This window comes from Pleurodeles waltl, chromosome 7 (genome assembly GCF_031143425.1).
Source record: "Pleurodeles waltl isolate 20211129_DDA chromosome 7, aPleWal1.hap1.20221129, whole genome shotgun sequence".
Classification (NCBI taxonomy): Eukaryota; Metazoa; Chordata; class Amphibia; order Caudata; family Salamandridae; genus Pleurodeles; species Pleurodeles waltl.
The window spans coordinates 1,549,805,053-1,549,829,900 of NC_090446.1; the positions used below are offsets into that span (position 1 = coordinate 1,549,805,053).

Consider the following 24,848-nt stretch of genomic DNA (forward strand, 5'->3'; position numbering starts at 1 on the left):
CAGATGACCATATTGCCGCTGTTAATATGTGACTCAAAGCATGGGTTGGAAGAATACACTCCTGCTCACTCTCACATTCACTCTCACACTCACTCTAACACATAGTACAAACACCCAGGGAAGGTAAAACTGATTAACCATGGTCACAGTACTAGCATTTGTTCTGGGGATAAACCGAAGCAAAATAAATCTATGAACTCACCAAGTTCACTGACAGCAAGTTACAAATAATGTGTCGTTGGTTCTGAAGGTTGATAATTCCTCATTGACGGGAGAGTCTGAGCCACAGCCGCGATCCACTGAATATTCCCATGAAAATCCCCTCGAGACCAAGAACCTGGCCTTCTATTCTACTACCTGTCTTGAGGGTAAGGGACCGAGGCCATCTTTTTTTCTTCACAGGGTACTGAGTAGATTCTTGATGCACCTCTTGTTTTGTTTTTGTGTGCTGTGTGGTTGGACTGTGCTTTATCTTTGAGGGATCTCTGTTCATGACTTGTGGTATTTGTTTTCTCTAGTTTGTCTTATTTGTTTTAGGGCAAATGTTGCAGGTTGAGGGATTCAAATTCTCTTGTGGTGTTATTGGGTTTGTGTCTCTTGTTTGTGATGTGGTGTTGGTGGGTTTGTGTCTCTTGTTTGAGATGTATTGGTGTTGGTGGGTTTGTGTCTCTTTTTTGTTTGTGATGTGGTATTGGTGGGTTTGTGTCTCTTGTTTGTGATGTGGTGTTGGTGGGTTTATCTCTCTTGTTTGTGATGTGGTATTGTTGGTGGGTTTGTGTCTCTTTTTTGGAATGTGGTGTTGGTATGTTTGTGTCTCTTATTTGTGATGTGGTGTTGTTGGTGGATTTATGCCTCTTGTAATGTGGTGTTGTTGGTGGAGTCACGTCTCTTGTTTGAGATGTGGTGGTGTTTGTGTCGCTTGTTTATGATGTGGTGTTAGTGGGTTTGCGTCTCCTGTTTGTGGTGTTGTTGGTGGGTTTGTGTTTCCTGTTTGGGATGTGGAGTGGTGAGTTTGGGTCTCTTGTTTGTGATGTGGTGTTGGTGGGTTTGGGTCTCTTGTTTGTGAAGTGGTGTTGGTGGGTTTGTGTCTCTTGTTTGTGATGTAGTGTTGGTGGGTGTGTGTCTCTTGTTTGTGATGTGGTGTTGGTGGGTTTGTGTCTCTTGTTTGTGATGTGGTGTTGGTGGGTTTGTGTCTCTTGTTTGTGATATGGTGTTGGTGGGTTTGTGTCTTCTATTTGTTATGTTGTATTGGTGGGTTTGTGTCTCTTCTTTGTGATGTGGTGTTGTTGGTGGGTTTGTGTTTCCTGTTTGGGGTGTGGTGTTGGTGGGTTCATGTCTCTGGAAATGGATCCTGTGTTCCTGATTTTGCAGCCCTGTGTTTCTGATCGCCATGCTCCAGCACAGACAAGGTTATGTTTTGTCCTCAGGGGCAGCCACCGGCATCGTGATTAACACCGGAGATCGCACTGTGATTGGGCGAATAGCGTTTCTGGCTTCAGGGGTTGGTAACCAGAAGACTCCCATCGCTCTGGAGATCGAGCACTTTGTGCACATGATCAGCGGCCTTGCTGTGGCTGTCGGGATCGTCTTTTTCATCATCTCCATCGCCATGGGTTACAATGTCTTAAATTCAATTATCTTCTGCATTGGCATCGTGGTGGCATATGTGCCGGAGGGACTGCTGGCCACGGTCACTGTGAGTACCACGTCCACAGACACAAAGGACTACATTTTCAGTTTCCCAGCCTCAGACTTGCTCCTTCTCATGATCCCTGCTATAACATTTCTGGTGCTGAAGCAGCCAAGTGGCTCCCCTCACATATGTGGCTGTTGGAAGTGCTGGCCATTTACCCTCTTCCCACCATGCGTGGCTGCTAGCCGGCAGGCCATGTTCCCTCTCCACCCATGTGTTGCTGCTAGCTGCTAGCAGGCTGGCCATGTGCCCTCTTACCACCATGTGTGGATACTGGCAGGGCAGCCATGCATCCTATACCACCAGGTGTCATTGGGGGCAGAGCTGGCCATGCTCCTTCTTCCCACCATGTGTGGTTGGTAGCAGGGTGGTTGTGTGTCAATTTCCAACCATGTGTGGCTGCTATCAGAACCAGCCATACACCCTCTTACCACCATGTGTGGCTGCTGGCAGGATGGCCACATGCCGTCTTACCACCATGGGTGGCTCCTGGCAGTAATATCCATACACCCTCTTACCACCATGTTTGGCTGCTGGCAGGACTATCCATACACCCTCTTACCACCATGTGTGGCTCCTGGCAGGACTAGCCATATGCCCTCTTACCACCATGTGTGGCTGCTGGCAGGACAAGCCATAAGCCCTCTTACCAACATGGGTGGCTGCTGGCAGGATGGCCACATGCCGTCTCACCACCATGGGTGGCTGCTGGCAGGACTAGCCATACACCCTCTTACCACCATGTTTGGCTGCTGGCAGGACTAGCCATAATACGCCCTCTCACCACCATGTATGGCTGCTAGCAGGACTAGCCATACGCCCTCTTACCACCATGTGTGGCTGCTGGCAGGATGGCCACATGCCGTCTTACCACCATGGGTGGCTGCTGGCAGGACTATCCATACACCCTCTTACCACCATGTGTGGCTCCTGGCAGGACTAGCCATATGCCCTCTTACCACCATGTGTGGCTGCTAGCAGGACTATCCATACGCCCTCTTACCACCATGTGTGGCTGCTGGCAGGTCTGGCTTCCTTCTTAGGACCATGTGTGCTTACTACAGTGCTTCCTATGCATAGTGTAACCACTTTGTGCAATAGGGAAATGAAATTAATGCCTGTGTTGATTTCATCTCAACTGATTATTAGTGGTTAGGTTTTTCTGCACCCAAATGTACCTGGTTCTGGAAGATTGTGATCTGATTTTCCAGCTGCCAAAAATGCATGAGACTGTGGCTGCAGCAGCAACCAAGTCTCCTGACACTTTTATTTTCTCACGGGGGAAGTGTACGTTTCCTTTTGCCCCAACTCCCTAACACCCCCTGAACCGCTGCCCCATCCACCGCCCACTGCATACATCTTCTTCCTGCTCAGAGCAGGTGGTAAATGTATGTGGTGAAACCACATGGAATAGGGGAGTCTGTGTAATTTTAAAGCTAGAAAAGCCTAGCAAATACAGTAATTCCCCATTCAGTAGTGTGCTCCTCAGAATTGCGCAATACTGGGGTGATTTTACCAAAGTGCATGCATTTTTACTTCAGAACTCCTAATTGTGGCCTGTGTGTCTGCTAGCAGGGCAGTCTGTGCCCTCTCTCATACTTCGTACACACTCAGGCCCTGATTTAGAGTTTGGCAGAGGGGTTATACTGTCACAACGGTGGCAGATATCCCTTCCACTGAAATATAAATCCCATAGGATATAATGGGATTTAGACTTTGGTGGTCGGGACATCATCACATTGTGAGTACCCCCTCCGCTGAACTCTGGATCAGACCCTTAATGTCCACAGACATGCCAGCACAGTGAATGAAGTTACCCCCCACACTGTGGACACCCCTGTGGCACATGCCATCAGCATTACAACCTCAGGACTGAACCTCTCTCCCTTCACAGGTGTGCCTGTCACTAACAGCCAAGAGGATGGCCAAGAAGAACTGCCTGGTGAAGAACTTGGAGGCGGTGGAGACCCTGGGCTCCACCTCCGTCATCTGCTCCGACAAGACCGGTACCCTGACCCAGAACAGGATGACAGTGGCGCACATGTGGTTCGACAACCTGATCCATGCGGCCGACACATCCGAAGACCAGGATGGTAAGAGGAGCCTTGAGGGTGACTTCTTGGGTGTCCCATGAGAGATGTGTGTGGAGAAGGGGGTCCTGGGTTGTAGGGGAGACTTTGACCTCTTACTGTCTGAATGTGTACCACAAGAAGAATCTCTTGTTCTGTACAATCAATCAATCAATCAACAAACCTTTTGAGCACGCTTCTCACCCGGTGGGGTCTTAAGGTGCTGGGGTGGGGGGGGGTGCTACTGCTCGAAGTTCGAGGTCTTGAGTACACAAGTGTACACAAGTAGAGAGCCTAGGTGTGAGGGTTCAGGATGGTTAGAGGAGAGTTGAGGATGACTGCCTGGGTGTCCCATGAGAGGAGTTTATGAAGAGGGGATCCTGGGGTGTAGGGGAGGCTTTGGCCTCATACTGTATGAATGTGTACCCTAAGAGACCTCTACTACTGTACACAAGTACATGGAGCTAGAGAGCCCAGGTCTAAGGGGCCAGGATGGTAAGAAGCGCCTTGAGGGTGACTTCTTGGGTGTCCCATGAGATATGTGTGTGAAGAGGGGTCCTGGGGTATGGGGAGATATGTATTTCATACTGCCGTAATGTGTACCCCAAGAGGAATCTACTTCTGTACACAAGTGTACAGAAAAAGAGAACCCAGGTGCAAGGGCCAGGGGAGTCTTGAGGCTGACTTCTTGAGTGCACCATGACAGGAGTGTAGGAAGAGAAGGGTCCTGGGGTGTAGGAGAGGTTTGGACCTACTACTGCCTGAATGTGGAGAGATGGTGGTGGGATCTCTCTGACTGTGAGGCAAGAGCCTTGGAGACGCCCCAGGAGCCTTGGAAGTGGGGTGTGGACTCAAACTGAGGCCATATGTCCCTTTGAAGGGGCGGGTTCAACATGGCTGTTTCGCTGTCTTTATGTGCACTTGGGAGAAACGAGCTAGTGGTCAGAGCTGCCCTCATGCACTACAAGCCTTACTGTGTAGTAGGATCTGATTATCAGCAAAATGGGCTAGCCCTGCATTGGGAACTGTGCACCTGGAATAGCAACAAGCCACCATCAATAAGAGCTGTGTGCCAGCAGTAGGAGCTGTATGTGAGCAGTAGGCTCTGTCTGACAGCAGTATGAGTTGTATTTGAGCAATAGGCTCTGGCCACCTTCACTAAGAGCTGTGTGCCAGCAGGAAGTGTTGTATCTGAGCAGTAGGCTCTGTCTGCCAGCAGTATGAGCTGTATTTGAGCAGTAGGCTCTGTCTGCCAGCGGTATGAACTGTATCTGAGCAGTAGGCTCTGGCCACCTTCACTAAGAGCTGTGTGCCAGCAGGAAGAGCTGTATCTGAGCAGTAGGCTCTGCTGCCAGCAGTATGAGCTGTATTTGCGCAGTAGGCTCTTGCCCTCTTCACTAAGAGCTGTGTGCCAGCAGTAGGAGCTGTATCTGAGCAGTAGGAGCTGTCTCTGAGCAGTAGGCTCTAATCACCATAAGCAGACACCATCAGATTGTAATAAGATATTTTTTTTCTGCATCACTTGTTGAACACAAAATATAACTTTCCTCTCTGAAGTGTATGGTTGTACAATCCTGGCCTCTTCTCACATGTCTTTGTTCCCCCCTCAGGTGAAGGCTTTAACCGCAGCTCCCCCACCTGGGGGTCCCTCTCCAGAATCGCGGCCCTGTGCAACCGGGCTGAGTTCACCGGGGGCCAGGAGGAACTGCCAATCAACAAGGTTTGTCTAAAGGGAGGGAGCCAAGAGTTTGCCAGGGCTTTCCAGCCCCAGAGGAGTCACTCATTGGAGCCCCTCTTGATAAGTGAATGGACCTGCTTCCTTGGGGTGTCCTTGGGGTGTCTCTAATGTGGAGTGTTCCTCACTGACGGGTCATTCATGGATCGCCATTGAAACCTTGTCTTCCCTGCTTGGGCAGGACTCTGGATATGACATGTCTTGCTGACCCCTGGTCACTTACCTTGACTTCTCCTCAATTTTTCTTGCAGAGGGTGGTGGTCGGTGATGCCTCGGAGACCGCCTTGCTCAAGTTCACAGAGCTGAACCTCGGGGGAGTGATGGAGCTGAGGGCACGGAACCTGAAGAAGGCTGAGATCCCCTTCAACTCCACCAACAAATTCCAGGTGAGGGTGCGGCAGGCGCTTGGCCTCACTCCTCTGGCTGCGGGTGGTGGCCGGGGTGGAAAGGGACGGTTAGGGGACCCTGGCTGGTGGGAGAGGGAGCCAAGGCTCCCAAGATCTTAGGGCCTGATTTAGAGTTTGGCCGACGGGTTACTCCTCACAAAGCTGATGGGTATCCTGTCCATTGTATTACGATCTGCCTAAGCTATCATGGAATTGCAATATGACAGATGGGATATCCGTCACATTTGTGATGGAGTAATTTATCTGCCAATATCTAATTCAGGCCCTTTATCACTGAAAAGTTGTGATGAGGAAAAGAATGGACCGCAAAACTGACATTAGCCAGCAGAGGGCGGCACATGCTGGGCTGGTAGAGGTTTATGTTAAAGAGGGTCATTCAGGGTTAGCCGTCTCCACCCCAGATGTGGGTCCCTTGCTCACTGTGCCACTGGATCCAAGGTGTACCGAACTGAAGAGGCCCAACTAGAATGAACTGTCAGTCTTGAATTGATTTGGAGACGACCTGGAACAGCAGTCCGGGCTGGACTGTATCTATTGGCAGAGGACCAAGGCTGATTTGCATATGGTTAGGCCCAATATGAGGTGGCACTGTGGATGAGGCACAAGTAATAGCCAGTGGCTGAGATGAATTTGAGCATTATGTCCATCGCTTCATTCTATTCTTCATTGTGACACCCTCAGTGTGACGGGTTCTGCCCAGACGTGGGGCCGGTGGTCAATGTGCCACTGGAACCAAACTTCACCCGACTGAAGAGGTTCAACTAGAAAACCAGTCTTGAGTGGCTTGTGTTGTGGTGCAGAGAGGCCTGGCAGGGCAGTATGGGTTCGACAGGAGCCAGGCTGAGTTTCATATGGCTGGGTCTAATCTGAGTTGACAAAGTGGACAAAAAAACAACTGGGATGGAGAGGTTGAACAAACAAGTTGCAAGTAGCTCTGTCAAGTGAAACACCCTATCCTACAGTGAAAAGCCTTCTGGGACCTGTAGTTTTACTTTTACCATGAGTGGAATTGATGAACTAGAACACAGACAGTGCTATGAAGTCATATGATGGCAAAGTGTGTTTTATGCAAATGAAACAAACGCATCACAATATCTGGAGAAGCGTGCATAGGGCCAAGATAACACTGTCCCACATTTTCCATAGCTCTCCATCCACCGCCTGGAAGACCCCAACGAGAAGCGGTACCTGCTGGTGATGAAGGGGGCCCCTGAGCGCATTCTGGACCGCTGCACTACAATCATGATGGCGGGCCAGGAATGGCCTCTGGACGAGGAGATGCGGGAATCCTTCCAGACGGCCTATATGGATCTGGGGGGCCTAGGAGAGCGTGTTCTTGGTGAGTTACGCTTTGTGGCAGATTAGACGGTAAAGCAGCAGGGGGTGTGGTGGGAGGGATAAAAATGCCCTATTTGGAATGATTCCAGGGCTTCAAGTGTTTTAACCTGGGTGTGGCTGGCGTGCACATGGAGGACACCAGCAGGACCCTCCGGCACTAATGGGTGATTAACTCACACTCCTGATCCATGGTCGCCCTTGAATGGCCCACATCTCTGATGTGGTTCGATGCTTGATAGGGAAAAGAATGTGTGCCACGGTCTGCGGTTTACATGCTGATAGAAATGCCTTGTGCCTGATTATACCTGGAGTCCTGCCTTGCTAAGTATCTGCAGAGCCATCCAGTTCACTTCTCTCTAAGAAACTGATGCATATTCCTTCTCTTTTGACTCCCATCTTCTCAATCCTCTTGTCTCTTTCTCTCTCTGTCTCTGCATCGCTTCTTCATCCGTTTTTATGTCATTCTCCATCTCTGTCCAACTGAGAGCTCTTCTCCCCATCTCATGCTGCTCTCATTGTTTCCTCTCTCCCTTCATATCGCTCCATTGAACCCCATCTTCTCTGATCCCATTTTCTCAGAATCTTTTCTCACCTTCTTGACGGTCTGTGGTGTCTTCCTCTAGGATTCTGCCACTACTTCCTGCCAGAGTCGGATTTTCCAATTGGATACCCTTTCGACACAGATAACATGAACTTCCCCATCAATGGTCTGTGCTTCGTGGGTCTCATATCCATGATCGACCCTCCTCGGTCAAGTGTCCCAGATGCCGTGCTCAAGTGCCGCTCCTCTGGGATCAAGGTAACAGTCGTGGTTGCCTCTGAAGCCCTTGACTCAACAATGGCTATAGAAGTTGACCAAAAGCTATACAAAAAATGGTATTCAACAAAAGGTAAAACTTCTCTCTCTGTAGGTCATCATGGTAACTGGTGATCACCCCATCACTGCGAAGGCCATCGCCAAGAGCGTGGGCATCATCTCAGCAGCTAATGAGACAGTGGAAGACATTTCTCAGCGGCTGAGTATTCCAGTGGATCGAGTCAATCCCAGGTAAACCGGAGTAGCAGCTTCTGTACCTACTCTTGCCTTCGGGTGGTGCTTGACCCTTTCTGCGACAGGCATTAGCCATCTTGACTCATAATTGGCCATGGCTTCAGGAGTGTTGGCGACTCTACAGGGTGTGGCGCCTCTGGGAGAGGTTTCTAAATCTCACTCCAGAGGTAATGGGGCTTCTTGATCAAGAGGCCAAGGGGGTTCATGTTCTAGAAGGCAGGAGGCTTGCTGTCTCTGGATACCATGGGGCTTCTTATTGTAGAGGCCATTGGGCTTCCTGGGTCTGGAGTGCATGGGGCATCCTGATCTGGGGGATTATGGACTTTTAGCCCTTCATAATGAGGTGTTCTGATTCTTGCTGTCTCGTATCAAGGGCGAGGAGCATCTTGGAAATGAGGTTTCTTATTTTAAAGGCCACAGGGCTTCTTATGTCTGGAGGACATCGGGCTTGTTGTAAAGTTCACGTCGCTTCTTCTTTTGGTTGCCACAAGGGTTCTGATTCTACAGAACAGTTGTTTATGGTTCTTTGATGTTTAGCATTCTAGTTCTAGAGGTCAGGATGGCATCTTTCACTGGGGACATGACATTTCTTAATCTGTGGTTAATCCCATTTTGAGACCGATGTTCTTGGGTGCCTGGTTCTGGAATAGTTTTGGTTCTTAATGTGAAGGACCGAGTGGTTGTGTTCAATAAAGCTGGGAACTCCCCGTGCTCAAACGTAAGAGAGGCTTCTGGAGGGAACTGGACCTGTGACTCGGTTGGGGGGGTTCTTTGCTGATAGGCTGAAGCTCTGGAGAAGGTTTCGCAGGAGGTAGCACCTCCAGTAGTAGTGAGTTCTGTCGCTGTGTCCGTACCATTGCATTCCAATCCTGTTCTCACGAGCGCTGGGTTTATTTTTCAGAGATGCAAAAACCATTGTTGTCAACGGCGCGGAAATCAAGGACATGAGCTCAGATGAGTTGGATGACATTCTGAGATACCACACAGAGATCGTCTTTGCAAGAACCTCCCCACAGCAAAAACTGCTCATCGTGGAAGGATGCCAGAGACTGGTGGGTGCATAAGAAGGGAGACTCAGGGGTTTCCGCGGGAGTGGTCTAACTACCCTGGGGTGAAGTTGGATTTGCAGGCCATCAACTCTTGATCCAGTGGAATAACTGGCCATCGACTGTTGGTGACGTGGGATCAGAAGGTGGTCATCTTGGAAGTGCAGTTGGATTACAGAGTCAAAGTGTTGGCGCAGTCAGGTTTCAGGACCAGGGTCTGGGTGAAGTGGAGGGTATACTGCTAGAGACTGGAACACAGGCTCATCAGAGGTAAATGTAGTGGGATTGTTGGGCATAGTCTGGTGGGGTCAAGGGAGATGCAGAAAAATAGTTCTAATAGTTGCAGCAAGAAGGAGAATCAGAAACTAATGAGGCAGTGAGTTTGTAGGTTTAGGTCTGGATGGAACAGTTTGGCTCAGAGGCTGCTGGGGATGTAGATCCTGGTGGCTGTTCTAGGACTGCTGGCTCCGGGGCTCTTTGATGTACCAATGCTCTTGGCCCTAGGGGGGGTCGATGCACCTAGAATGTTGGCTGAAGGCTGGTTGATGTACCGATCCTGCTAGCTTGGTGGCAGGGGAATGCATTAAGGCTGTTGGCTCGTGGGCTGGTGGGTGCATTGGGACTATTGGCCCAGGGGCGAATCTGATACCTGGATTGGGACTGTTGGCCTGTAGGCTGGTCGATGTACCAGTCCTCCTGGCTCAGTGGCTGGTGAATGCATTGGGACTGGTAGCTTGGAGGCTGTTGGCCTGTAGGCTGGTCGATGTACCAGTCCTCCTGGCTCGGTCGCTGGTGAATGCATTGGGACTGGTAGCTTGGGGGCTGTTGGCCCATGGTCTGTCGATGTACCGATCCTCCTGGCTCGCTGGCTGGTGAACGCATTGGGACTGGTAGCTTGGGGGCTGTTGGCCCATGGACTGTTGATGTACCAGTCCTCCTGGCTCGCTGGCTGGTGAACGCATTGGGACTGGTAGCTTGGGGGCTGTTGGCCCATGGACTGTTGATGTACCAGTCCTCCTGGCTCGGTGGCTGGTGAACGCATTGCAGATCCATGTGGGTTCACAGATAGCTAAACCTCACTCATTCTCGAGTTGCTGTCTGTAGATGAGTCAAGCTAATGAGGCTCCAGCATTGAGATTTTTCTTGACTCTTCTCCCAGGGGGCCATCGTTGCTGTCACTGGTGATGGGGTGAATGATTCACCAGCCCTCAAGAAAGCCAATATTGGAGTGGCCATGGGGATCGCGGGCTCGGATGCAGCCAAGCATGCGGCTGACATGATCTTGCTGGACGACAACTTTGCTTCCATCATCACTGGAGTAGAGGAAGGTGAGTGAGTGCCTTGGTGAGGGTCAGTCATCTCGTCTCTGCCAGATCACAGCTCCTGTCTGCACAAAGGCTGTTCTGGCCTTATGTGGCCCAAGCACAAGTCCTGTCTGGGTAGTCAGCTGCCCCTGTTCTCAGTCGCTGTATTCCTCACTGCACATGTGGGTGGTCTCTCAGTCCTTGAATTCATCACTACACAGGGGGGTGGTCTCTAGTCCTTGCATTCCTCACTGCACATGTGGGTGGTCTCTCAGTCCTTGAATTCATCACTACACAGGTGGGTGGTCTCTAGTCCTTGCATTCCCCGCTGTACATGGGATCTGGTGTGGCATTGTGTCTGGTTCTTGCATTCCTCACTGCACATGTGATCTGGTATGGTGGTGTGTCCAGTTCTTGCATTCCTCACTGCACAGGGCATCTGGTGTGGTGGTGTGGCTGGTTCTTGCATTCCTCACTGCACGTGTGATCTGGTATGGGTGTGTGTCCAGTTCTTGCATTCCTCACTGCACAGCTGATCTGGTGTGGCGGTGTGCCCGGTTCTTGCATTCCTCACTGCACAGGTGATCTGGTGTGGCGGTGTGCCCGGTTCTTGCATTCCTCACTGCACAGGTGATCTGGTGTGGTGGTGTGTCCGGTTCTTGCATTCCTCTGAGCACAGGTGATCCCTGTGGCAGTGTGTCTGGTTCTTGCATTCCTCACTGCACAGGTGCTCTGGTGTGGCATTGTGTCTGGTTCTTGCATTCCTCACTGTACATGTGATCTGGTATGGCGGTGTGTCTGGTTCTTGCATTCCTCACTGCACAGGTCATCTGGTGTGGTGGTGTGGCTGGTTCTTGCATTCCTCACTGCACGTGTGATCTGATATGGGTGTGTGTCCAGTTCTTGCATTCCTCACTGCACAGCTGATCTGGTGTGGCGGTGTGCCCGGTTCTTGCATTCCTCACTGCACAGGTGATCTAGTGTGGTGGTGAGTCTAGTTCTTGCATTCTTCTGTGCACAGGTGATCCCTTTGGCAGTGTGCCTGGTTCTTGCATTCCTCACTGCACAGGTGATATAGTGTGGTGGTGTGTCCAGTTCTTGCATTCCTCACTGCACAGGAGATCTGGTGTGGTAGTGTGTCTGACTCTTGCATTCCACTGTGCACAGGTGATCTGGTGTGGTGGTGTGTCTAGTTCTTCCATTCTTCCATGCACCAGTGATCTGGTGTTGTGGTGTGTCCTGTTCTTGCATTCCTCACTGCACAGGTGATCTGGTTTGGTGGTGTGTCTGACTCTTGCATTCCTCACTGCCCCTGTGATCTGGTGTGGTGGTGTGTCTGGTTTTTGCATTCATCACTGCACAGGTGATCTGGTATGGGTGTGTGTCCAGTTCTTGCATTCCTCACTGCACAGGTCATCTGGTGTGGTGGTGTGTCCGGTTCTTGCATTCCTCACTGCACAGTTGATCTGATGTGGCGGTGTCTCTGGTTTTTGCATTCCTCAGTGCACGTGTGATCTGGTATGGGTGTGTGTCCAGTTCTTGCATTCCTCACTGCACAGGTGATCTTGTGTGGCGGTGTGTCTGTTTTTTGCATTCCTCACGGCACGTGTGATCTGGTATGGGTGTGTGTCCAGTTCTTGCATTCCTCACTGCACAGGTCATCTGGTGTGGTGGTGTGCCCGGTTCTTGCATTCCTCACTGCACAGGTGATCTAGTGTTGTGGTGTGTCCGGTTCTTGCATTCTTCACTGCACAGGTGATCTGGTGTGGCGGTGTGCCCGGTTCTTGCATTCCTCACTGCACAGGTGATCCCTGTTGCAATGTGTCCAGTTCTTGCATTCCTCACTGCACAGGTGATCTGGTGTGGCGGTGTGCCCGGTTCTTGCATTCCTCACTGCACAGGTGATCCCTGTGGCAATGTGTCCAGTTCTTCCATTCCTCACTGCACAGGTGATCTGGTGTGGCGGTGTGCCCGGTTCTTGCATTCCTCAGTGCACAGGTGATCTGGTGTGGCGGTGTGTCTGGTTTTTGCATTCCTCAGTGCATGTGTGATCTGGTATGGGTGTGTGTCCAGTTCTTGCATTCCTCACTGCACAGGTGATCTTGTGTGGCGGTGTGTCTGGTTTTTGCATTCCTCACTGCACGTGTGATCTGGTATGGGTGTGTGTCCAGTTCTTGCATTCCTCACTGCACAGGTCATCTGGTGTGGTGGTGTGTCCGGTTCTTGCATTCCTCACTGCACAGGTGATCTGGTGTTGTGGTGTGTCCGGTTCTTGCATTCTTCACTGCACAGGTGATCTGGTGTGGCGGTGTGCCCGGTTCTTGCATTCCTCACTGCACAGGTGATCCCTGTGGCAATGTGTCCAGTTCTTGCATTCCTCACTGCACAGGTGATCTGATGTGGCGGTGTGCCCGGTTCTTGCATTCCTCACTGCACAGGTGATCTGGTGTGGTGGTGTGTCCGGTTCTTACATTCCTCACTGCACAGGTGATCTGGTGTGGTGGTGTGTGGTTCTTGCATTCCTCTGTGCACAGGTGATCCCCGTGGCAGTGTGTCTGGTTCTTGCATTCCTCACTGCACAGGTGATCTGGTGTGGTGGTGTGCCCGGTTCTTGCATTCCTCACTGCACAGGTGATCTGGTGTGGCGGTGTGCCCGGTTCTTGCATTCCTCACTGCACAGGTGATCTGGTGTGGCGGTGTGCCCAGTTCTTGAATTCCTCACTGCACAGGTGATCTTGTGTGGCGGTGTGTCTGGTTTTTGCATTCCTCACTGCACGTTTGATCTGGTATGGGTGTGTGTCCAGTTCTTGCATTCCTCACTGCACAGGTCATCTGGCGTGGTGGTGTGTCCGGTTCTTGCATTCCTCACTGCACAGGTGATCTGGTGTTGTGGTGTGTCCGGTTCTTGCATTCCTCACTGCACAGGTGATCTGGTGTTGTGGTGTGTCCGGTTCTTGCATTCTTCACTCCACAGGTGATCTGGTGTGGCGGTGTGCCCGGTTCTTGCATTCCTCACTGCACAGGTGATCCCTGTGGCAATGTGTCCACTTCTTGCATTCCTCACTGCACAGGTGATCTGGTGTGGCGGTGTGCCCGGTTCTTGCATTCCTCACTGCACAGGTGATCTGGTGTTGTGGTGTGTCTGGTTCTTGCATTCCTCACTGCACAGGTGATCTGGTGTTGTGGTGTGTCCGGTTCTTGAATTCCTCACTGTACAGGTGATCTGGTGTTGTGGTGTGTCCGGTTCTTGCATTCTTCACTGCACAGGTGATCTGGTGTGGCGGTGTGCCCGGTTCTTGCATTCCTCACTGCACAGGTGATCTGGTGTTGTGGTGTGTCTGGTTCTTGCATTCCCCACTGCACAGGTGATCCCTGTGGCAGTGTGTCCGGTTCTTGCATTCCTCACTGCACAGGTGATCTGGTGTGGTGGTGTGTCTGGTTCTTGCATTCCTCACTGCACAGGTGATCTGGTGTCCTCACTGCACAGGTGATCTGGTGTGGCGGTGTGTCCGGTTCTTGCATTCCTCACTGCACAGGTAATCTGCTGTGGCGGTGTGCCCGGTTCTTGCATTCCTCACTGCACAGGTGATCTGGTGTGGCGGTGTGTCTGGTTCTTGTATTCCTCACAGCAGAGGTGATCTGGTGTGGCAGTGTGTCCGGTTCTTGCATTCCTCACTGCACAGGTGATCCGGTGTTGTGGTGTCTCCAGTTCTTGCATTCCTCACTGCACAGGTGATCTGGTGTGGCGGTGTGTCTGGTTCTTGCATTCCTCACTGCACAGGTGATCTGGTGTGGCGGTGTGTGGTTCTTGCATTCCTCTGTGCACAGGTGATCCCTGTGGCAGTGTGTCCAGTTCTTGCATTCCTCACTGCACAGGTCATCTGGTGTGCTGGGGTGTGTCCGGTTCTTGCATTCCTCACTGCACAGGTGATCTGGTGTGGCGGTGTGTCCAGTTCTTGCATTCCTCACTGCACATGTGATCTGGTGTTCTGGTGTGTCCAGTTCTTGCATTCCTCACTGCACAGGTGATCTGGTGTGGCAGTGTGTCCGGTTCTTGCATTCCTCACTGCACAGGTGATCTGGTGTTGTGGTGTGTCCGGTTCTTGCATTCCTCACTGCACAGGTGATCTGGTGTGCTGGGGTGTGTCGGTTCTTGCATTCCTCACTGCACAGGTGATCTGGTGTGGCGGTGTGTCCGGTTCTTGCATTCCTCACTGCACAGGTGATCTGGTGTGGCGGTGTGTGGTTCTTGCATTCCTCTGTGCACAGGTGATCCCTGTGGCAGTGTGTCCAGTTCTTGCATTCCTCACTGCACAGGTCATCTGGTGTGCTGGGGTGTGTCCGGTTCTTGCATTCCTCACTGCACAGGTGATCTGGTGTGGCGGTGTGTCTGGTTCTTGCATTCCTCACTGCACAGGTGATCTGGTGTTGCCGTGTGTCCGGTTCTTGCATTCCTCACTGCACAGGTGATCTGGTGTGGCGGTGTGTGGTTCTTGCATTCCTCTGTGCACAGGTGATCCCTGTGGCAGTGTGTCCAGTTCTTGCATTCCTCAATGCACAGGTCATCTGGTGTGCTGGGGTGTGTCCGGGTCTTGCATTCCTCACTGCACGGGTGATCTGGTGTTGTGGTGTGTCCGGTTCTTGCATTCCTCACTGCACAGGTTATCTGGTGTTGTGGTGTGTCCAGTTCTTGCATTCCTCACTGCACAGGGGATCTGGTGTGGCGGTGTGTCCGGTTCTTGCATTCCTCACTGCACAGGTGATCTGGTGTGGCAGTGTGTCCAGTTCTTGCATTCCTCTGTGCACAGGTAATCCCTGTGGCAGTGTGTCCAGTTCTTGCATTCCTCTGTGCACAGGTAATCCCTGTGGCAGTGTGACTGGTTCTTGCATTCCTCACTGCACAGGTGATCTGGTGTGGCAGTGTGTCCAGTTCTTGCATTCCTCTGTGCACAGGTGATCCCTGTGGCAGTGTGACTGGTTCTTGCATTCCTCACTGCACAGGTGATCTGGTGTGGCGGTGTGTCCGGTTCTTGCATTCCTCTGTGCACAGGTGATCCCTGTGGCAGTGTGTCCGGTTCTTGCATTCCTCACTGCACAGGTGATCCCTGTGGCAGTGTGACTGGTTCTTGCATTCCTCACTGCACAGGTGATCTGGTGTGGCGGTGTGTCCGGTTCTTGCGTACCAGGTGGGAGGTTAGGAGGGACAGTTTTTGTGTATGTCCCTACACAGTGAGAGAATAAACTCTTCATTTGTTTTCCCCTTTCCTCTAAGGCCGCTTAATTTTCGACAACCTGAAGAAGTCCATCTCTTATACACTGACCAAGAATATTCCAGAGATGGTACCATTCATGGTGTACATTATCCTGAACTGCCCTCTGCCCCTGGGCACCATCACCATCCTCTTCATCGAGCTGGGCACCGACATTGTAAGCAGTCCTAATCTGCTGTGTCTTCATCTTCAAACAAAGATTCATTCTCCCAAGTACTCAAACATCTATCTATCTATCTATCTATCTATCTATCTATCTATCTATCTATCTATCTATCTATCTATCTATCTATCTATCTATCTATCTATACATCTATCTATCTATCTATCTATCTATCTATCTATCTATCTATCTATCTATCTATCTATCTATCTATCTATCTATCTATCTATCTGTCTGTCTGTCTGTCTGTCTATCTGTCTATCTAGCTGTCTGTCTATCTGTCTGTCTGTCTGTCTATCTGTCTAGCTGTCTGTCTATCTATCGGTCTATCTAGCTGTCTATCTATCTATCTATCTATCTATCTATCTATCTATCTATCTATCTATCTATCTACCTATCTATCAATCTGTCTATCTATCTATATATCTATCTATCTATCTATCTATCTAAACATCTATCTATCTATCTGCCTGCCACCTCTCTGTCTATCTATAATGGAATTAATATCCACTAAGGATAACAACATTTGAACAAGCCAGCTGGGGGTGTTATCCATATACATGTCTCCATTCTTGTATTCATCAATCTGTCCATTCATCCATCCATTCGTCCTGATCTCAATGCATTTATTCCCTCAGATCCCTTCCATTGCCTTGGCCTATGAGAAGCCTGAAAATGACATCATGACCCGGAAGCCGAGGCACCCCACAAGAGACCACCTGGTGAACCAGCAGCTGCTAAGCTATTCCTACTTCCACATTGGTGAGTGTGTGATCCTCGGCAAGCCTGTGATGTCTGGCACTAGGCATGAGCTGAGGGCTCGAGGCAGGCAGGACCCTCCCTGTCAGTGCACCTCCTCTCTCGCCCCATCTCTCCTCTACCCCTCTTTGTGTCTCTCTCGGCCCCTCTGTTGGCCCTTTCATCCCTCTGTGCTCTGTTAGTGAGTGGTCCTCTCTGTGCTCTGTTAGTGAGTGATCCTTTCATCCCTCTGTTAGTGAGTGATCATTTCATCCCTCTGTGCTCTGTTAGAGAGTGATCCTTTCTTCCCTCTGTGCTCTGTTAGTGAGTGATCCTTTCATCCCTCTGTTAGTGAGTGATCATTTCATCCCTCTGTGCTCTGTTAGAGAGTGATCCTTTCTTCCCTCTGTGCTCTGTTAGTGAGTGATCCTTTCATCCCTCTGTGCTCTGTTAGTGAGTGGTCCTCTCTGTGCTCTGTTAGTGAGTGATCCTTTCATCCCTCTGTGCTCTGTTAGTGAGTGGTCCTCTCTGTGCTCTGTTAGTGAGTGACCCTTTCATCCCTCTGTGCTCTGTTAGTGGGGGATCATTTCATCCCTTGTGCTCTGTTAGTGAGTGATCCTTTCATCCCTCTGTGCTCTGTTAGTTAGTGGTCCTCTCTGTGCTCTGCTAGTGAGTGATCCTTTCATCCCTCTGTGCTCTGTTAGTGAGTGGTCCTCTCTGTGCTCTGTTAGTGAGTGACCCTTTCATCCCTCTGTGCTCTGTTAGTGGGTGATCATTTCATCCCTTGTGCTCTGTTAGTGAGTGATCCTTTCATCCCTCTGTGCTCTGTTAGTTAGTGGTCCTCTCTGTGCTCTGTTAGTGAGTGATCCTTTCATCCCTCTGTGCTCTGTTAGTGAGTGGTCCTCTCTGTGCTCTGTTAGTGAGTGACCCTTTCATCCCTCGTGCTCTGTTAGTGAGTGATCCTTTCATCCCTCTGTGCTCTGTTAGTGAGTGGTCCTCTCTGTGCTCTGTTAGTGAGTGACCCTTTCATCCCTCGTGCTCTGTTAGTGAGTGATCCTTTCATCCCTCTGTGCTCTGTTAGTGAGTGATCCTTTCATCCCTCTGTGCTCTGTTAGTGAGTGATCCTTTCATCCCTCGTGCTCTGTTAGTGAGTGATCCTTTCATCCCTCTGTGCTCTGTTAGTGAGTGGTCCTCTCTGTGCTCTGTTAGTGAGTGACCCTTTCATCCCTCTGTGCTCTGTTAGTGGGTGATCATTTCATCCCTTGTGCTCTGTTAGTGAGTGACCCTTTCATCCCTCTGTGCTCTGCTAGTGAGTGGTCCTCTCTGTGCTCTGTTAGTGAGTGATCCTTTCATCCCTCTGTGCTCTGTTAGTGAGTGGTCCTCTCTGTGCTCTGCTAGAGAGTGATCCTTTCATCCCTCTGTGCTCTATTAGTGAGTGATCCTTTCATCCCTCTTTGCTCTGTTAGTGAGTGATATTTGATGCTCAGTGCACTTGATGTGGTGGAGCAAAAAGTTGTTACAAAGAGTAAACCTTTAGTCTCTTCATTGCCTGTTATATTGCTGTTGTTTCTGGTAAGTAGATGGCTGAATATTATTGAAATGTTCAAACTCTGGGTGTGTGTTAGATTTACACTGGCGAGCATAGTTAATGGTTTGTCAGATAGACTGATATAATCACTGTTGAATGCATTCATGAATGATGAATGGATGTCATCTGAAGTCGTTCAATCTATAATTCTATTTCTTCTTTCTCAGCTGCCATGGAATCCTTCGCTGGCTTTGCGAATTATTTCACGATTATGGCCCAACAAGGATTTCTTCCAACACGACTTTTTGGTCTGCGGCCGGAGTGGGAGAGTAAGACCGTCTTAGAACTGGAGGACAGCTACGGCAGTGAATGGGTAAGTGCCCCTTAGTGAAGCACTCAAAGGCCCAAGAGAGGAAACTGCCCTTGGAGAAGGTGTGACCTCGCTGGAGTGCATATGCGATAACCTCTCACAAGACTCTCACTCAGCAAGGGTTTGCTCTTTGGCACTTCCAGTCTTGTTTCTGTGGTCCACTGTGATTGGCTGGTGTCTCAATCTGACATTTCTGCTTGCTGCCATTTTAGTGTATCTTGGTCTAAACTTTCTGATCTCTTTTGATTAAGTGTGCCTCAATCTCACATCTCTTGTCCATACTGGTTGAGTGCGTCTATGGTCTCTTCAAACATCTATGTCTCAATCTAACATCTCTGGTCTCTGCTGGTTGAGTTTGTCTAAATCTAGTGTCTCTTGTTTCTGCTGGTTGAGTGTATCTCATTCTAGGATCTCTTCTGTCTGCTGGTTGAGTTTGTCTCATTCTAGGATCTCTTGTCTCTGCTGGGTTGAGTGTGTCTCAATCTAGAATCTCTTGTCTCTGCTGGTTGAGTGTGTCTCAATCTAGAATCTCTTGTCTCTGCTGGGTTGAGTGTGTCTCAATCTAGAATCTCTTGTCTTTGCTGGTTGAGTGTGTCTCAATCTAGAATCTCTTGTCTCTGCTGGGTTGAGTGTGTCTCAATCTAGAATCTCTTGTCTCTGCTGGTTGAGTGTGTCTCAATCTAGAATCTCTTGTCTCTGCTGGTTGAATGTGTCTCAGTCTCGCATCTCCGGTCTATGTTTGTGGAGAATTCAACTTGTTCAGTGTGTGGTGGTTAGTTGTCCCTCTCTCCTACCACTGTTGATCTTTGCATCTTGTTGGTTCTTTCCCTGTTAATCCATATCTTCTAGAGCTGTGTTCCTCGGCTGGTTGGGCTCAGTCATTGTTGACTCCTTCTCACATCTTCAGTTTGTTCATATTGTAAATTAGTTCTGACACTTGGTTTTCCTCTGGCCAAGGCTCAGCTGGTCTTCCCTTCTCCCACAGACTTACTATCAGCGATTGCGGCAGGAGTGGTCCTGCTACTCCGGTGTTTTTATCAGCATTGTGGTGTGCCAGATGGCAGATGCTTTTATTCGCAAAACAAGAAAGAATACCATTTTTACCAGGAATTTTTTCAGGTAAGATATAATTCCTGTCAGAGATCACAGGTTAGTCCCATGCACTTGTAACCCATAGCTATGATGTGGAGATTAAAACAGCTCATGCCCATGAAGTGCTGTGTAAACTTGTCTTTCTTCTTAAGGTTAACCTACCCATCATCCAATCCTAACTCCTCCTCCGAACAGCTGAACCAGTCAATGACCCAATGCTAACATTTCCCTCTGATAGTAGATGTTCTTCACTCCCCAGAAGGTCCTGCTAGATGTGGACGTGTTTTAGTTGTTTTTGTGCACCCACAGGATGTGGGAGAGTAATGTGAGGTTTGTGGTGTTTCAGGAACAAGGTGGTCTTCCTGGGGGTGCTGTCACAGATCGTCATCGGGGTCTTCCTGTGTTACTGCCCCGGCATGGATGAGGCTTTGCACTTCACACCACTGAGGTAAGATCCTGTGGTTCCCAAACTGAGGACCAGTTTAGGGGCATTCTGAGGGAGCGTCACCCTGGTGCTAATATTTTATAGTGCGGGTGATTGGGGAGTGGGCGTCCCCAGAGAATGGGAGAAGGGATTATGTAATTGTGTAAAATGCTGCTTAGTGTGAAAATGTTTCAGAAACTTGTGTGAATTGTATACATTCATTTGTGTGGATTTATTCTTATTGTGGGTTTTGTAAAGCACTACCAACCACACATTGATAACATAGCTCACTTTGGTGTGGGTCTACATTAGGGAATGCATTGCTGAACCAGGAAGCCCCTCTAGTAAGGATGAGGCATACCTGGGACTTACGCTGTCAGATAAATAGACCAAAACATAACCATTTAAAAAAAAAAACCAATTCTAAAAGCCAGCAGTTGAGAAGGTGCGGTTGTGTTAGGCATCCTATTAGTTATACAAGGCAGCACTCCTTCTCTCTGTTAAGGGTGCTTCTAAGCCTATCACCTATAGGCATACAATGACTAAATGAAACCTATATACCTGATCTAACGCCCTCTTTAAAAAAACATCAGAATGAAAACTGTACCTAGAAAGAAAGGGTGGGTTCAGTTCTGTGTTACAATCTGCGTGAGAGCTGCCTGCTTGTGGTCTACTGGGCTCCTAGCAGATGTGTTCAGGCAAACAAGAAGTCCCAGAATCCTCTTCCAAATGGTAGATTTCCTTCATCTTTGAATGAAGTTTTGTAACATCCATCAAGGGTTTGGGATCCCTTCTTATCATGTTACTTGGCTCACGAGGACTCATAAGCAGAGCCCCTTTGAGCGCCTTCCTACTGATCCATTGAATGTATAAATGTTTGTGATTTTCTGTGTCTCCTCATCATTCACACTCTTCACATTTTTTTCATCTCTCTGTAGGATCGAGTACTGGTTTGTTACCATTCACTACGCTATCCTAATTGTGGTGTATGATGAACTACGGAAGTTTTTGATCCGCACATTCCCGGGGTGTAAGTTTTTTCTGCTCTTTTGCTCTTGACAGTGGTGGTGGAACTGTGGTGATTTTAGAGGCACATACATGTGATCCTGCTACTCCCCTATCCTACGTACAAACTGTTCCATCCCTCTTCAGCAGTACCTCACCCTGTGCTGACACAGAAATGTGCAGGTGGTGGTGAAGGGGTAAAAACTCCTGATATTTATGAACCCACAAAGGGTCTGCAGCAAGCCAGGTACATCAGCCTAAGCCAGCTCCTAACTAACAACTCAGTCGAACACGTGTGCACTACAGGTCTCACCCAGCAGAAATTCAATGATCATGGCATTGAACTCCACTATCTCATGTTCACCACAGCATTAGTGTTTGATGCATAGTGTATACTGAATATTTAGATGACGCAAATTAGAGACAGAAAAAGATAGTGGTCTGCTGGGTGGTAGGCAGATCCTGCTCAGCCAAAGACTAGGTATTCAGTGTACAGTGGTCCTTTTTTAAATAAGATATTTCTTTGGATGCTATATTGTGTGTGTTACTCTTCACTGCCTGAACCTCTGCAGCATAGGATCACCGGCTGACAGCTCACCTTCAGTAGCCGACCCTTTTCAAGGTGTCATTGGTTGAGTATTGGCCTTCAGTGGCAGACCAGCCAATACAAGATGTCATTGGTAGAACATCGGCCTTCAGTGTAGACCCTACATTAAAGGGTGTCATTGGTTGAGTATTGGCTATCAGTGGTAGACTCTACCTTACAAGGTGTCATTGGTTGAGTATTGGCCTTCAGTGGTAGACCCTTCATTGGAATGTGTCATTGTTTGATTATTGGTCTTCAGTGGTAGGCCTATGATCATGAGGTGTCATTGGTTGAGAGTTGACCTTCAGTAGCAGACCCACTTATCCTCTGTTGCAACAAGTAGTTGGTCTTCAGTGGTAGACCCTCCATTACAAGATGACATTGCTTGAGTATTGGCCTTCAGTGGTAGACCCTCCATTACAAGATGTCATTGGTTGAATGTTGACCTTCAGTAGCAGACCCACTCATCCGCTGTTGCAACGAGTCATGGGTTAAGGGTTCGCCTTCACTGGTAGACCCTCCATTACAAGATGTCATTGGTTGAATGTTGACCTTCAGTAGCAGAACTGCCCATCCTCGGTTGCAATGAGTTATTGGTTGAGTGGTGGTCTTCATTGATAGGCCCTTCCTTACAAGGAGTCATTGACTGAGTGTTGATCTTCAGTAACTGGTGTGCAGGGTGATTCTTTGAATGTTGGGTTCCAGTAACTCTCCCTAGGATATAAGCAGTCACTGTTGGAGATCTGGGATTTATTGTCTGCACATCAGTTACACATGCCCATTCACTGATTGTTTAGCTTTAGTGATGGATCATCAGCTGTATGGGAGCATTGCCTGAGTGCTGGGCTTTAGTGACTGACTCTTCCTTAGAAGGGGTCATTGGTTGAGTGTTGGACTTCATTAACTGCCCCTTGGGTAAATGGAGGGACTAGCTTGCCTAGGGCACAGTGACAGAACATCAGCTATATGTGCTAATTGCTTGACTGTCGATATCAAGTGACTATCTCTCTGGTGCATGTTTGAGCGTTGTGCTCCAGTAGCCTGTGTACTTGTGCTCAAGTAACTGTCCTTTAAGTGTGTGGTCATTGGCCGGTTGGTGCTTTTATGGGACTCACTCTGAATCCATTGTGAGGACTTACAGTGGTTGTTTGTTGCCTTTAATTGCTTTACTTATCACTGGCTGGATTTAAGGCTGTAATATTGGTCTTTAGTGTTACAAGCCTTAGTATGAGCAGCAGACCTGAGCTCCAATCTTCATTTACTCTTTGACTCGTGTGAGCTCCACCGTGCTCAGACTTTGGAAACAGTCTGTTTTTAACTCAACCTTTTGTCATGTTTCAGCTTGGGTCGACAGAGAGTTGTACTATTAACCTTCGAAGACACCCCGTGTGGGAGAGAGAAGTAAAATCTGAACATCAGCCAGCATCTTTGCGGCGGGAGTCGAGGCTGGTCCTTCCCTTCGTCCAAGACACTGTAGACCGCTGAGCGGTTAAGACGCAAGATGTTGGTGTAAATTGTTTATTTTGGTGGTCTGGTTCCTATGGATATCAGAGATAACAATGTTGTATCTAGATCTGCTCTATCTTTTACAATAAAAGCTTTTGTTTTCTAAATGCGGAGATGCCTCATTCTCTAAGATGTTAGTGAGGTTTCCTCAGGACTAAATTTGCTGATTTTAGCATTTAAATTTATTTTTAATGCCAGATTTGGTTTCCAAATTGGCATACTCTTCTGATACGCTTTCAAGTATTTCCAGGACTATCTGTACTCATCTAAATGTGCTGGTTTTCACATTCAAATAATCATGATGCAGAAGATGCACATATGTCGAAAGGGAATTTGTGTGCTTATCTCACCAACATCTGTATGTATTCTCATCCAAAAGGACAGATTTGCAGTGAAATCCTGTCACCTCTTACCACCTCCTGCCTAATACAGAGAATGGGTTTTCCCAAGGATCTGACCTCCATTGGATTTCCTACATCATTTTCTTGGCATCAAAAACGTCTTGCTCCAGTCCTGGCTGAAATCACTCTTCTTTTTAAGAATCTAAAGTGAGATGCGGCCTCAGTGAATCGCCAACAAGCGAATTCTGTGCTTTCTGGCCACAGAATAGCTCTAAAGCGGGGTAGTGAAGACCTTTCCCCAGTCCTTGAAACAAGAGGTTCATGCCAAGCCCCTAATGGATAGATAACATTTCTTAGTCCTTCTAAAGTCCTGGCTCTTCACTTTTAGAGCGAAAGGAAAGCATTAGTTTCCTCCAGTGTCTGTTTGGTGGCTCCTCCTCGGGTGGGTAGAATTCCACGCTGTGGGCACCCCTGCCATCCAGGGTTAGGACCAGGATAGTACACGATTGAGCTTCAGGAAGGCCTACAGTGACTGATCCCAAAGTCACTGTGATGGTGAGAGTGCACTCAACGAGCTTCAAACCAGTGGTTACAGGTAAATAACACCGTCCGTTGACAGAACATGTGTGTTCACGTGCCCACTTACACATCAACCCCAAACCAGAATCCTGGACTCCAGGAAGTAGTGGGGGCAATGCAGTGGCAGGAGAGAGCTGAGCACTGTCTCACCCAGCAGATCCTCCCTACCACTTTGGATACCCACATGGGAGTGTTCTGTGAATGTCTGCACATAGGTCCATGTTGATGCTTTGCAACTCTCTACGGGGCTTAGTATCCAGGAAGGGCATGCTAGCCACATTCCCATGCGCGGGATGTTGTCTAGATGTAACCAGGAGCTGGTAGTTAGCATATGCACAGCATGTTTGGATTCATAACACTATTTGCTTGGCCAGACTTGAAGATGGACTTCTCCTGATAACACAGACTGGATCTTAGCATCCAACGGGCATACCTTCCTGTTGCCCACCCGATGAGAAGGCACACTAAAGAGGGCTGCCCCACCTGGCACTTGGTCACCTTGACGGTCAGTTTCGGTCTCTGTGTACCGATTAAGACATGTTTTAGGTGCCCAGGGCCGCCCTCCCATGAATCGCTAAGCATGGCAATGTTGACATGCTAGGA

At 49.1% G+C, this 24,848-nt stretch overlaps 1 protein-coding gene across 1 annotated transcript in view; it reads left to right on the forward strand.

Annotated features, from left to right (window-relative positions):
- Positions 1-23,432, forward strand: part of LOC138246687 (potassium-transporting ATPase alpha chain 2-like) — a 37,718-nt gene extending 14,286 nt beyond the window's left edge. The window contains exons 7-23 of the mRNA XM_069201455.1: positions 251-368; positions 1,428-1,696; positions 3,588-3,786; positions 5,373-5,482; positions 5,749-5,883; positions 7,051-7,243; positions 7,866-8,041; positions 8,154-8,290; positions 9,195-9,345; positions 10,499-10,667; positions 15,916-16,070; positions 16,715-16,838; positions 18,570-18,715; positions 19,698-19,831; positions 20,151-20,252; positions 21,167-21,258; positions 23,161-23,432. Coding sequence (XP_069057556.1) covers positions 251-368; positions 1,428-1,696; positions 3,588-3,786; positions 5,373-5,482; positions 5,749-5,883; positions 7,051-7,243; positions 7,866-8,041; positions 8,154-8,290; positions 9,195-9,345; positions 10,499-10,667; positions 15,916-16,070; positions 16,715-16,838; positions 18,570-18,715; positions 19,698-19,831; positions 20,151-20,252; positions 21,167-21,258; positions 23,161-23,189 — 2,439 coding nt within the window. The 3' untranslated portion in view covers positions 23,190-23,432. The remainder of the gene's footprint in view (positions 1-250; positions 369-1,427; positions 1,697-3,587; positions 3,787-5,372; positions 5,483-5,748; positions 5,884-7,050; positions 7,244-7,865; positions 8,042-8,153; positions 8,291-9,194; positions 9,346-10,498; positions 10,668-15,915; positions 16,071-16,714; positions 16,839-18,569; positions 18,716-19,697; positions 19,832-20,150; positions 20,253-21,166; positions 21,259-23,160) is intronic.
- The last annotated feature ends 1,416 nt before the right edge of the window (positions 23,433-24,848 follow it).